We start from the raw sequence: 13,462 nt of genomic DNA, 5'->3' as shown, positions 1-13,462 counted from the left end.
CAATGAGATGTAAACTGTTGCACAAGTGGGCCCTGATAACATTTCTACATAAATGTGTATTTATTTCTTAGGGGTCTGTTTGAGATCTGGAGAGATAAATAAGGCAGTAAATGTGTTAGAGTCCACAATTCATGTTTATTGTTGGAAGTGTCCAAACATCTTACAAATAACAGGCTTTAGAGCAGAAAAGGACTGGCACCATTCCTCTTTGCCCTTTGAGTAAAGAACTTAAAACTTTAAGAAGTTAAAGTTTAACGTCAAACCTTGTTTTTTCACCCTTGACAGATCTGTGGGTATTATGAGTTGGGTTTTGAAGGGACCAAGTATAGTTCAGAGTGAATCAGTACTCAGCTCAGAGTTCCATGGGCCTGGCCAGCACCTACCATCTGCTCTGTCTATCCCTGGAGGTTTTGGTGCGCTCTGATTTTTTTTCATTCTTCTTAGAAGGTCAAAAAGAGGTGCCTCAATTAGAAATATGCTTTTTAAGAGTACGTTAATTCAAGGAATACTTGCATTCTGCTACATAAATGAAAGTTGCAGCATATATCAATTGCCCATGTGACTAGGCAAATTGTACAACTAAGACATACTAAATTAGGTATAATTCTTAAGTTTAAAACAGGTAAAGAGAAATAAGAATGATGAAATCAATGGTAACAATCTCCTGTGAGTGTCAGAATACTTATGTTATCTACTCTTTGCCGTTGACATTTACTGTGTCCTCCTCTGCTTTGCTATTTGTCTTTTAAATCTTTTTTATCTTTTAAGGATTGAATGGAAATCTCCTTTCCTATGATGATTTCCCTAATCCTTTTAGGAAGAGACAATCTCACCTTCCTAGGAAGACCTTTTTTAATATGGCAGCCAAAGAAAGTTGACACGGAAAACTAAAGAACACTAGAGAGGCTTTGCTGAGAGCCAGAGGGCAAACGCTCCTTAGTTCTGCTTCTAACCATCACTGACTCTGCTAAAATATCACATGAAATATCTGTTAAGCTCTATGGAAAGGTCTTAGTAAACAAGGTTCTTAGCTTGGGTAAGAATTTTATAAATTTAAAGAAATTTACAATCCAAATATTTGAAGATGTTCCTTCCTACCTCATACTATTTCTTCTAGCTATCTATAAGCATTATATTTCCCGTAAGATTACTCTTTCATCCTTAACAAGGCTCAGATACCTTGGAGGTTTAAAGCATCAGAAATAAAAATGAAATAGGCATTAAATCTTATAATGGAATATGAGAAAGAATATATATGTATAATTGAATCACTTTACCATGCAACAGAAATTAACACTACATTGTAAATCAACTATAAAATCAAAAAAAGGAAAAAATCTTATAATGAAATAGAAGTAGTAATTCAACTTATGCCCCTAAATAATACCTATGGATTCTTATGCCATTAGAATAAAACTTTAATTTAGCATGCCTTCTTCACTTGTTTCAAACTGCAACTAAAATATTAATAATTCTTCATATTTGAATTGAACTCTACCATTTGAAAAGCTTCCACAATCACTGTCTCATGTGCATTATCTCATCTGGAAAAACATCCCTGATAGAAAGCAGGCATTTATTACTACTGCATTTTTGAAGCACAGAAAATAAAGCTCAGAGAGATATTATGCTTCATCCAATGGTAACTAGCTGAGCTTGAGAAGGAAATGTGGTCTCAGCCATTCTCCTGGCCCATTTCCCTCCCCTTTTTTAGCTCCATGTTTGCTTAAGGTTAGGCTAGCCTCCTCTTTGTTACAGCGGGTCAGTCTGAAGAACAATCAGAATTCTCTCTTCTTAACATTTGTAGAGATGCTGGCTGCCAGTCAGGCTGTCTACTACAGAGATTTAATTTTTAAATTTAAATTGTTTTCTAGAATTTTTAAAAAACAATGTGAAAAGCTTTGAACAAGTATATCTAGTAGTGTTGTTTTCTTCCCCCATTAAATAAAAGTTTTGAAAGTCTGGTATTTAAAACTATGTTCATTCATCCTTGCTCTCCCACCCAGCAGTGCTAGCAACATGGAAGGTTTTTTTCGTTTTTGTTTTTTTTTTTTTTGGCCACAGGATCTTGATTCCCCAACAAGGGATCTAACCGTGCTCCTGCAGTGGAAGCACAAAGTCTTAACCTCTGGACCACCAGGGAGGTCCCAGAAGGTTTTTATTTAGTATTTTTGATCCTGCACCTGAGAATGCATACCTATTAAATTTGTATCTTGTGATGCATTTTTAAGCCAAATCACTTGATACAACCAAGAAACCCAGTACACATTAGCCCAGTTCTGGCATCATGATGAAGAGGAAAATTATCATCAGTCTTGGAAACTATTCCTTACCTAGGGCTAAAAGAAGCAACAAGAATCTATAACTTCCCGTGAGAGGCACCGGTTATGAAGAAAAATAAAGGCTTTTAAGCTTATTGTACTTTCTTGTTATTGTAGTTTCTTAAATTTGTTCCACATCTGTCAAACTTAGATAATACTTTTCTTTCTAGGATTAATATAAGAAAAAAAAATAGTAATAGCTACTATTTATTAAGGACCACTTCATGTAACATTAATAATCTATGAGGTATCTTATTAGTGTTCCCATGTTACAAGTTAGAATATTAAGGTTTAGAAAATCAGAATTCATCCAGAAAGTGCAACTTCAGAGTTTAACCACAAGTCTCTTTGCTCCCTGTAAGGTAATTATACTGACGTAGAGTAAAACCATCAATACAGGTGACACTAACAAGAGGAAAAAAATTCAAGCAGAATTCTATGAAAATGTACAGATATAGAAGTCCTTATCCAGAGAACAGAAAGTTCCTATATTTTTCTTTTCTATTACTGATCCCTTCACCTATCCTTGTATGAAGAAAGAAACAAGCAGCTTACAGAGTTCCTTCTCATGAGTCGGAAGGGTCCCAGAATCTACACACCTGAAATGGAATTACTAGGAAATATAGACTAGCATAGGGCCTAGGACAGAGTCAGCACCTAATAGGTCTGGTCCTTTTTTACTTTGCAGTGGCTACTCTCCACCCCATAAGTGCTCTAGTCCTACTCAGAAACAAGCAATTCCACACCATGAGGAATTTTTAGTTTTGAAGAGTTGATTCTAATAGATTTAATCTATGTTTAAAGAAGCATTTGCTAAATCCCACCTTAGCATAAATATGTGGCCTCCCTCACCAGAACAAAGAAGCAGCAGAGAAAACTCTTCCCTCTCCCTCACTGCCCCCGAGATGATGCTCCTAATAATAAAACAAAAAATAGAGATAAGGATTAAGATGTTCAGGCAATAAGATTTCAATGACGTATGTTTCATATTCGCAAAGACCTGATGGTATTGATTAGGATTGGTCCTGAACCTAAGGATCTCAGACTAAAAGATGATGGACATTGGGTAAAAAATTCATGTTTTTTTCTGAGGCCCCAATAAACCTATTTTAGATGACCTTTTAAAATGTTCATGTTCTTGGCCACTTCCTGGTCACCTCCAATCATCCTTACTTCACACACAAAGCCAATATTTCCTTGGCCCACTCATTGTTCCAATGAGATAATGCAACTTTTCCTCAACACCTTTAGATTCTGCTGAGTTCTCCTGTTTTTTTGCAGCTGTCTGCATTCAACTCTGCCAAGAAGACTTTTTTTTTTTTTTTTTTAATGAAGCCTGTCTGTTTACTTGTAAGGCAAATGAGGAAGCTGTGTTGCCTACAAGAGCCTCAGACATTGGTTAAGAGTTTCTTCATCCAAGAGGACCTATTCTTCAGCCAGAAGAAAAGAACAGAAAAATTAAAGCCTTCCCCTAAATTTACTGAACCCAAAGATCACAAACTGGTATCCCACTAGCTACATCCAAGATTGTGTTGTTTGGTCCAATAAATCCTTTAACCTTCTGAAATACTTGCCAACATTTTGAAAGCAAGGGATTATACACAAACACCCAGATTTTGGCATCTCTCAAAAAATCAGAAAAGCTAAGCCTACATTTGTGCATAGCAACAATCAGTTGGAGCTTAATAGGTCTGTGCCTTTTAGCGACAGCACTCTAAATCATCACAGCCTTACTTGGCTTACTTTGCACTTTTATATTACTTGCCTGAATTGCAAGTTCGACTGTAAGACCCCTGCTAACCCATGTTGTCTTGACCATATCCCTGTCGGATGATTCTGTCTTTCATCTCTTAAATTTTGCTGGGGAGTACTGTGGGAGGAGAAGTATACTGTTTTATAAAAGTCTCATAACAAACTATATGATAGATAGCTATTACCTCTATGTTTTCTGATGGGGAAACTGATGCTTACAGATAAGAGTTGCACAAAGTTATACAACTAAGTCCATGGCTTAACGAGGATTCCAACCAGGTTTTCTGACCCCAAGCCCAGCCTTATCTCCAGTAAACTATAGTTCCCATTGACCAGCAAAGCTATAAGAACCAAATGTCCACAAGAATCAACACGTATCCTAACATACAATTTATATTTAGAAACTAGTGAGCTGAAATGTTCTGTAAAGCGAAGGAGGAATTAGGTCTTCCTTGACAAGGAGTGAACTGAGGCTTTGCACAACTGCATAGAGAAATGCTGGACTGGGAGCTGGGGGAGACAGGGGTGCAGACCCCTCTACGACACTCACTCACATGGTCACGTGAAAAGGTCGCCTGTTCACTCTGTGCCTCATGTGTGCTCAACATTTTATCACAGAGTCTGGACATAAGTGACAGCATCCCCTGTTCAGAGCCTGTCACCTCTGTCACTCTGCTACCCCTAAATGCTCTCTTCCTTCTCCCTCATCCCCCTTGTCCCGCAAGTCTACATTTTCTGACTCCCACATTTCCCTGGTTTTTCTGTCATAACTCCATTTTGTCCATCTGAAGTAGAGCAGCCCGCTGGAAAGTGAATGTTTAGAGATGGATAGAGAGAACGCGTTTATTATAGAGAATGCACTGTATCTAGATGAAGGGTGTTGCTGTGGGCGATTTGCTGCAATGCATAACTTTTAAGGCAGATTCATCAAATTCTTATGGAATCATGAACAAAACTCCTTATTTTTAACAAAACATTCATTTTTAAGGTTAAATAGTTTACAAGTCTGTATTATATAATCAGATTGGTGATTTCAGCCATTGAACATATAAATGGGGAGAAGATGACTCAGTGAAGGTCTGAAATGGGTACATTTATAAATCATACATATATATGGTAAGTCATATCTCACAAACACAGAGCCTTCTATATCAGGGTTTCTGGTTCCTTCCAAGACACGGGTGAAATTAACATTACTCAGCCACCATGTATGTTAGGCACAGCATTTCTCCATGACTGATATTCTTCAGTTCTGCAAATGATTTGGGTTAGTAAACTGATGAGGAGAAAGGTATTTCATTTGGCTGACTGTAACTGAAACTCTACTACAGTGCCTAACCAAATGAGGTTTTTCCTCACAAAACAGCACAATTTGGAATTAGTCAGGTTCCACGATGATATAAATGTCCCAGGCTCTTTCTTGCTTTCACTTTTTAAAAAAATAAATTTATTTATTTATTTATGGCTGCGTTGGGTCTTCGTTGCTGCACTTGGGCTTCCTCTAGTTGCCGCGAGCGGGGGCTCCTCTTCGTTGCCATGCGCGGGCTTCTCACTGCGGTGGCTTCTTTTGTTGCCGAGCACGGCCTCTAGGCGCGCGGGCTTCAGCAGTTGTGGCGCACAGGCTTAGTTGCTCCGAGGCATGTGGGATCTTCCCAGACCAGGGCTCAAACCCGTGTCCCTTACATTGGCAGGTGGATTCTTAACCACTGCACCACCAGGGAAATGCTGGCTATTCACTTTTATGGCTGCAAAATAGTTGCTTCACCTCCAGGCTCTCATCCATTTCCCAGGCAGGAGGAGTAAGAAGAGAAATCATGAGGAAGAACGGGGTAGCACTTATTCCAAAAAAATCCCAAAACTTTCACAGAAATTTCCCATTTATAACTTTACTTACATCTCAGTGGCAGAAACTGTATCAGATAGTCTTCATATTGCACAGGAGTTCAGGAAATACAGTTCTTCAACTGGGCATATTGTCACTTTAAATGAAGTCTAAGTTTCATTAAGGAAGGAGGAAGACCAGATTTGGGGTAGGCAACTTATACAGAACTCCTTCCCTGGGCCCATAGAATATGGTTTCCTGGAGCTCAGTCTAGTGGAACACAAACAGGTAATGGGCAGATGCAACCCAGGTGTTATACGCTGTGATGAAATCATAATTCAGGTCGCAATGCACACTCCTGAATGGAGAAGATCCAGAGTCCATTTCCTGAATTTAGCCCACATGGAAGGCATATGTACTCAGTTGGCGGAAACAGCTCTTCTTTATCTGTGAGGATTACACTTGCTAGTGACAAACTCCCCAAGCTGAGTAGCCAGTCACATCTACTTCCAGTTACTCCCTTCCTTGGCAGCACTTTGACCTCATGGAAGCTACTAGGGAAGCCCCTGGCTTGATGGCCCTGTGTCTCTCCGCCTGGCATCACTGCTCCCAAGATCTGTAGGCCAGCAGAAACCAAATGTATTAGTTAGCATACAAATGCAGACACATGCAACAGAGGACAGAGGATTTAAACAAAGTACAACTTTCTCTTTCATGTAACAAGCAGATGGTCTAGGAGGATGGCCGTTCTGTTCTATGCAGTCATGCGGGACCCAGACTTCTATCTTGTTGCTCCATCCACACTTTCTGTGTGGTACAAAATCACTCTTCTTCCAAGCAGCAGGATGAAGGAACAAGGCGAAGAAGAGCTTGCCTCCTAGCTTTAAGAACCAAAAGGAAGCAGCAATTATTTCTTCTCTTATCCCATTTGTTGGAACTTAGTCACATGGCCACACATAACACCAAAGGAAAATGTAATCTTTCTTTTGAGCTGCTATGTCACTAGCTAAAAAACTGGGGTTCCTATTACTGTGAGAGAAAGAACATTGAGAGCACTGGGAAACAATTGACAGTGTTCACCGTACTCAGCTACAAAGCAGAAGAACTCAGGGATTCTCATTGCTATGGTCCCATAATTATTGTTTCAATTATCTCTTGTTACACAGACTGAGCCAAAATTTGGTGGCTTAAAAGGATTCATTATTTTTCATGATTTTATGTGGGTCAGGACTTGGGCAAGTGCATTCTTCTGTTCACGGTTGTTTTCTGGGGTCACACAGAGCTGGCTGGAGCAAGTGACGGTGCTACTCCACATGACTTCCCCCTTTCCCTCTTCAAATAATTGATTACATTAGTCCCAGCTTCTTCACAGCACAGTGAGTGGCTGGCTTCCCCAAGCTGGCCCAGAGCTGGCAAAGCACTTCCATAGATATGTTCTATTCGTCAAGGTGAGTCATAGGCTAGCCCAGATTTAGGAGGAGGATGACTTGCTCCAGTTCTTGATGGGTGGAGAGGCATGTACTTACAGGGAGGGAAGGAATGGGCGGTGAAGACTGTCTGCCACTTCTGGAAGACTACTTACCACACTCACCAAGCATAATTTGGAATTTTGATTCTTTCTGCCCCTCCTTTCCCTCACCCCCTACAACTGTAACAGGCAGAAGGTAGAGGCGAGCTGGTCCTTAAGCCATTCCCCACTGTTTTCATTAAGTTTCATTATCACTAAGAAAAGCAACTCTTTTAAAGCTTTAAGGGGCATTTGGTTTATTTAAAGCAATGTTTCTCACCTAAACAGACCTTATAGCTATGTATTTATTTTTAACATATATTAAGAAAAAATGGCTAACACATCAAAACCATATTTCATAAAGATTGCCACGACAAAACTAAAAATAAAATCTAGTAGTAAATCTAGTAGCAAAGTCCAGCTCTGCCACCTTTGGCAGTTTCACTCACTCTACAACCCCTGAGCTTTGTGCTTCATACCACTCAACACTCCCTGAGTAGAGGGAAGACTGACCTGCCCCTGGAGTCCTGGAGAGGCCCACCATGGAAGAGAGAATGACAGGGCCCTTCAGTTCTGCAATGGCCAGAAAATTTTTTCTGGCACAAGGATCTTGTGAGTTCACAAAGCCGAAGAAAGGCCACCTCCTCAGCTTCTAGGTCATAACTTGGCCCCAGGCAACAGACTGACACTGGGGTCTAAATGCTCTGCAACTCCCACTAGACCCTCATTATGACTTTCCCCTAGGTACATCCACGGTCTCTTTGAGCATTTCCTCATCAAGTAGGCACAGCAGTAGGCTGGCCTGAGCTTTTAAGCTTAGTCAGCTGAGCCTCATTCCTTAGGTCAAGCTGTCCCCAAGTCAAACTCCACTCCCACCTTCAGAGTCGACCCTTGGTTCTGACAGACACTATTGCCACAACTTTTAGCTACTATGTACACAGCAGCATTTGCAGCACTTGGTATTCTTGGTATTGGGAGGAGATGGGTCAACTGTGGGGCTGAAATTTGAGTTTGATCGTATCTATGGACCCTCTTCCTGAGGGGAAAAACGTGCATATACACAGACAAACTAGGGAGTTTACAGTCTCCCCATCCCCTGAATTCCACCCTTGAAACCCAGGTTAAAGCCCCTGATTTTGTGGGCAGCATGAAGCAATCAGTCTCTAAGCATTGCTTGCTAGTCAGTGCCTGCAGGGCTCCCCAAAAGAGGAATGGCTCAGGCCAGGTGTGTCTACATCACCATGCCTACCAACCAGTTCCAACCACTAAATGTGCCCGGGGCTTTTGGCTACTTCTTTCAGCCTTGGTAACTTTGCTCATTGGTAGTATTGCTGATCCTTCCCCAGCACCCTACAGACATCTGCGCCACATACGAATCCCCTAAATTACTCATTGAAAACAGTGGCCATGTCATGTCACTTCGACCTCTGGAATGAATCATTCCCTTGGTCTGGCCCTGTTTGTCTTCTCTAGGGTTGATGTAACATTGCCTTCTCAGCTTGCAGGGGCCAACACACACGCAACACAACGCTCAACCTCCGTTCTGGTCTTCCTAAAGGTAAATCTGATCACGTCGTTCTCCCTAAGCCCTCTGTACTGCCTCAGATTGGCCCTCATGCAATCAACCCTGCTCATTTGTACCTCATCCTATCCTCCCACGATCTCGTGCCAATATATCAGTGCAAGCACTCGACTTCCCAGCTACTTAGAACTAGCTTTAATCCACGAGAAACCCCAATCAACTTTAAGTCTCTGGGTCTTTGCTCACTTCATTCCGTGTTGATGCTCCATCCTTTAATGTCGACTTAGGACGTTTCCCTTCATATGTAAAACCTTTCACAATTTGTGCCCCTAACACACTTACCTCATTTGTACTGCTGTTTTTAATTCCTGTCTCTCTCCCTTATTGAGCTCTGAACTCCTTGAGAACAAAGATCATACCTAGTTTTTTAAAATGGGGAGCAACTAGAACAGTGCTTGGCACTATGTTAGTTGAAAGGATGAAGACATGAAAAAAGAATAAGTGCAGGTCATCCCAGCCCTCTCCCATCCTCCACTCTATTCCTTCCCTCAGCCCGTCCCCTCTATGAGTCCCTTCCTCTGTACAAGGTGCGATCCCACCTGACTGCAGAGCCCTGCTCCCTTCAGCTTCTCAGTTCATCCATACTTAGCTGGATGACGGCATTGTGCATCCAGGTTCAATCATCCACACTTCTTTCTCGGCATCCAATGTATATACTTTTTCATCGCCTCTGCCATCTCCTGGATTCAGAATAGTGCCCTATCTCTCTACCCCTATAACACTCAATACTTACTCTTTTTAGCATTTCATTATATTACATTTCATTGACTTTTATTTATCTGTTATCCCACTAAACAATGGTCCTCCTGAAAGGAAGAATAATGTCTAATTTACTTAGGCGCTCCAATGACTTGCATAGGTCCTGGTGCTCAGTGATTGTCTTTAGATATTTGTCTAAACTCCCATTTAATTGTTCTAGTTCCTCTGTGAAATCCTGACAAATGGTGAGTCATCCCGATGCACTTAAACACTATGAAAGAAAGCTGTTTGTTGAGTTCTATGTTTTGAAGAGCTAGTGATAAAACTTTTTGTTTTAACCTTTCTATCATTTTTTCTGACTTCTTCAAAGGGGTCTTATTTTTGACTTTTGGAATAATAAGACATAAGTGCTGTCTCTTCTTGCCCTTAGATCTCACCAAAGCCCTCACTGAAAGTTCCACTATACCAGTGCTTTTCATACTGCAGTGTTGATACAAATGATCTTTCGATGCCATTAAAATGTATATTCTGCTTCAGAAGGTCTGAGATTCTGCATTTCTAAATAGCTCTTGGATGGTCTGAAGGTTACAAGTGGTGCAGCAACACTCTGGTCTTAAACAATTTTCACAGAATAGGCCGTGAATGCCCCCACCTCACCGTCTTCATCTTTCTTCTGGGTAAGGTTGAGTTTGCCAAAGACCTCTTTCAAATATGGTGGCATTTGAAGTTTTACCACACTCCACTTGGTGTAGTAAAAAAGTGGTTCATTGTAAAGAGTACCGGATTTTAAATAAGGACACGTGGGCTTGAGTCCAAGCTCTGCCACTACCAACTATTTGACCTTTGGTAAGTTGGAGAAAATAACTTTTCAGTCTCAGTTTTCTTTTCTTAAAAAAAAATTGACATCCAATAGCTACGTCCAGTAGTTGGAAGGATCAGAGGATCATGTAACAGTGTAAGGGAGACCATCAGATTTGTGGCTGTGTACCATGTTTTTGGAGCCATTTTTTAACTTCTGTTATTGCAGTTTAAGGTTTCACTGGTTCTTTTGCCATTTACATCGAGAGTTGCAAAATCAACGATCAAACACCTAAAGTCTTTAATAATTATTATTATCCAGTAATATCTACTAGGTACAAGGCACTGGGCTAGATCTTTTATACCTATTTTTCAGAAATTTTCACACACCAAAAAGAAAATTAAATTTTTTTCTTCCTTTTTTAATAGCCAAGGCTGGCTGAATATTACTTTTTGGCTTCTGTTCCATGTGTACCCATCAGGGAAGACATCCTTCCTCAGAGGATATCCTTTTCAGATAAAGTTAGACTTTTTAAAGGTCAAAGCATATGACAAGTTGCCCTCCCCACACACCTAAAAATTAGTGGTCAGGTCACAGCAGAGAGAGAATTCCAGGATTCTGCTGAAAACATGTTGATATGGCCCTGAGTTTTCTAATTAGTGATATGAGAGATTTAGAGTAAGTCATTTCCAAATCTTGCTCTCAAAAGCCCTAAGGATTCCAGGAGATGCCAAAAGCTGTGGGCCTGGATGGGGGAAGGGAAAACATTCCCTAACACATGTAGATGCACAAACTAGCAGCTTGGCTCGTATCTGTTTAACATATTGGGTTCCAAGCATGATTTATTTGAAGAAATAATTCTGCTTTAGTTGCTCCAAAAATGTTTGAGAGCCATTTGAACTGTAGTTGCTACGGCAACTTATGACTCATTCATTCTGTGAAAAATCTGCTTGTCCATAGATATGTAACTTAGTGAATATCAAAATCCATGGTGAGTATTGGGAGATATATGTTATTATTTTCCTTTCTCTAGCCCAGGCTGACCCAGGGACTCTTTTTTAGTAGATTGGCTGCTGGTAATTTGGAAAAGTAGAATGTTTCAGATAACTTATTTCTACTAAAAGGCAGAGTCCTGCTGAATGCCATGCTTGGCTCACTGACCCTAAACACCCAGCAACAGCATTTGTAAGTATTCAATCAGTATTTTGGAGATTTGTGTTCCCAAGGGTATCCCATATGAAGAGGTTTCAAATGTTCTCATCTACACCTTTTTTTTTTTTTTTTTTTATAGGAAGAATTGCTGTGTAAGAAACTTAGAAAAGATTCTTGCTTCTCGATTTTTGGCTGTGCAAAATTTCAGTTTTAAGAACTCAACTTCTCTGGCCCAAGAAATTCAACTAAGTTGAATTTAGTAAGTTTAGTATAGCTTAATTTTCAAAATTTGGGGTTACTTTGTATTTAATGGTTTAAAAAATTGAGTTCTTCAACATCATTCCCAAATCATCCAGCTTAATTCAAGTATTTACAGTTCTAGCAGTGAGAAGATCAAATCTTGCGTAATCTCTATCCTTAAGAACATACAGTGTTCATGGGGGAAGGGTATGTTTTCTCCATTATAACTCCAAGGTAGAACCATGTATTCAGAGGGTGTTAAAGAATGAGTTCCACTACTCCTGGGCAAGGAGACACAGATACAAAAACAACACAAGCCTACAACTGCATTCTCTAAATTCTAGAAATGTTTATATGATTGTTCCTTTGTTAACGAATTCATTCATTTAAAGAAAGGGGCTGACCCTACTGTAGACCAAGCTGTGATCTACTGCCTGGACTCAGCTATGAACAGGCAACGTCCCACATACAGAACACAATTTAGGGGGAAACAAGTAAAAGTATTTAAATCTTGAATAAAAGTAACTTAAATTCCAAAAAGGAAATAAGGTGTCCCCAGTACATGTCACTATCTTGTGGCTACTTTTTGTACTGTTTTAATTTCTTACATTATTAACTAAACTTTAGATTTTATTTGGACATCACCAGTTTTTCCATTTATGTCTTCTTGCCTTTCCTGGATGTAATCCAGGGGTCCAGTCTCCTAAGTCTCCCCTGATCTGTGAGTTTCTCAGTATTTTCTTGTTTTTCATGACCTTGACAATCTTGAGAAGTACTGGCCTAGTATCTATCCTGTAGAATGTTCCCTATTTGGATGTGTCTGATTTTTTTTTTTTTTTTTTCTCTAATGATTAGACTGGAGTTATGGATTTTGGGAAAAAAACCCACAGAGGTGATATGCTCTTCTCATCACATCATATTACGGGGTACAAGACAACCACATGATATCACTGCTAATGTTAACTTTTATCAATCGGTTAATATCCTGTCTGCCAGGCTTCTCCTCTGTAAAGGTACAATAGTTTTTCTGAACTTTTCTTTTTAGAAGCTAGTCATTAAGTCTAGCGCATCCTCAAGTGGGGAAGGGTTAAACTTTAATCCCTAGAGGAAAGGGTAATAAAATTCTAATGGTTATTTGAAATTCTTCTCTAAAGAATATTTGCCTCTTCTCTCCTTAAAATAGGAGAGAAATATAAATATAAATATAAATAAATGAAATTTATTGCCATTTCCTTATATCAGTGTGGATTCATGGATATTTTATACTTTGGATTATAATCCGATTATCCAATACTACATGACTTTCATTTTGTTGCTCAAATCATTCCAGCTTTGCCTGTTATGAGATGGCTTGTTTTCATTATTTCTAAAATATCAGTTATAAGAGATTCCATCTAGGTCAGTTCCTTCTAACCCAATACTCTCAAACAGTAGCTCATCCACAATGATCTCTATTACCTATCCTAACAGTTCTTTCCTGCTTAATCATACTGGAATTTATTCACATTAATACCTTTTTATCTCAACAGGTCTTTGTCATGAATTTATTGCTTCTCCTCTTGATATTGAAGAAAGTTACAATCCATTT

The 13,462-nt window shown here is 39.7% G+C and overlaps 1 protein-coding gene across 1 annotated transcript in view; it reads right to left on the bottom strand.

The window, feature by feature from the left end:
- Positions 1-5,088: 5,088 nt before the first annotated feature.
- Positions 5,089-13,462, bottom strand: part of ARHGAP42 (Rho GTPase activating protein 42) — a 298,470-nt gene continuing 290,096 nt past the window's right edge. The window contains exon 24 of the mRNA XM_057552511.1: positions 5,089-6,511. Within this exon, the coding sequence (XP_057408494.1) occupies positions 6,450-6,511 (62 nt within the window). The 3' untranslated portion in view covers positions 5,089-6,449. The remainder of the gene's footprint in view (positions 6,512-13,462) is intronic.

Source organism: Balaenoptera acutorostrata, chromosome 9, assembly GCF_949987535.1.
Source record: "Balaenoptera acutorostrata chromosome 9, mBalAcu1.1, whole genome shotgun sequence".
NCBI lineage: Eukaryota > Metazoa > Chordata > Mammalia > Artiodactyla > Balaenopteridae > Balaenoptera > Balaenoptera acutorostrata.
The sequence above is the reverse complement of the archived record's forward strand: the minus strand, read 5'-3'. Positions and strand labels throughout refer to the sequence as shown.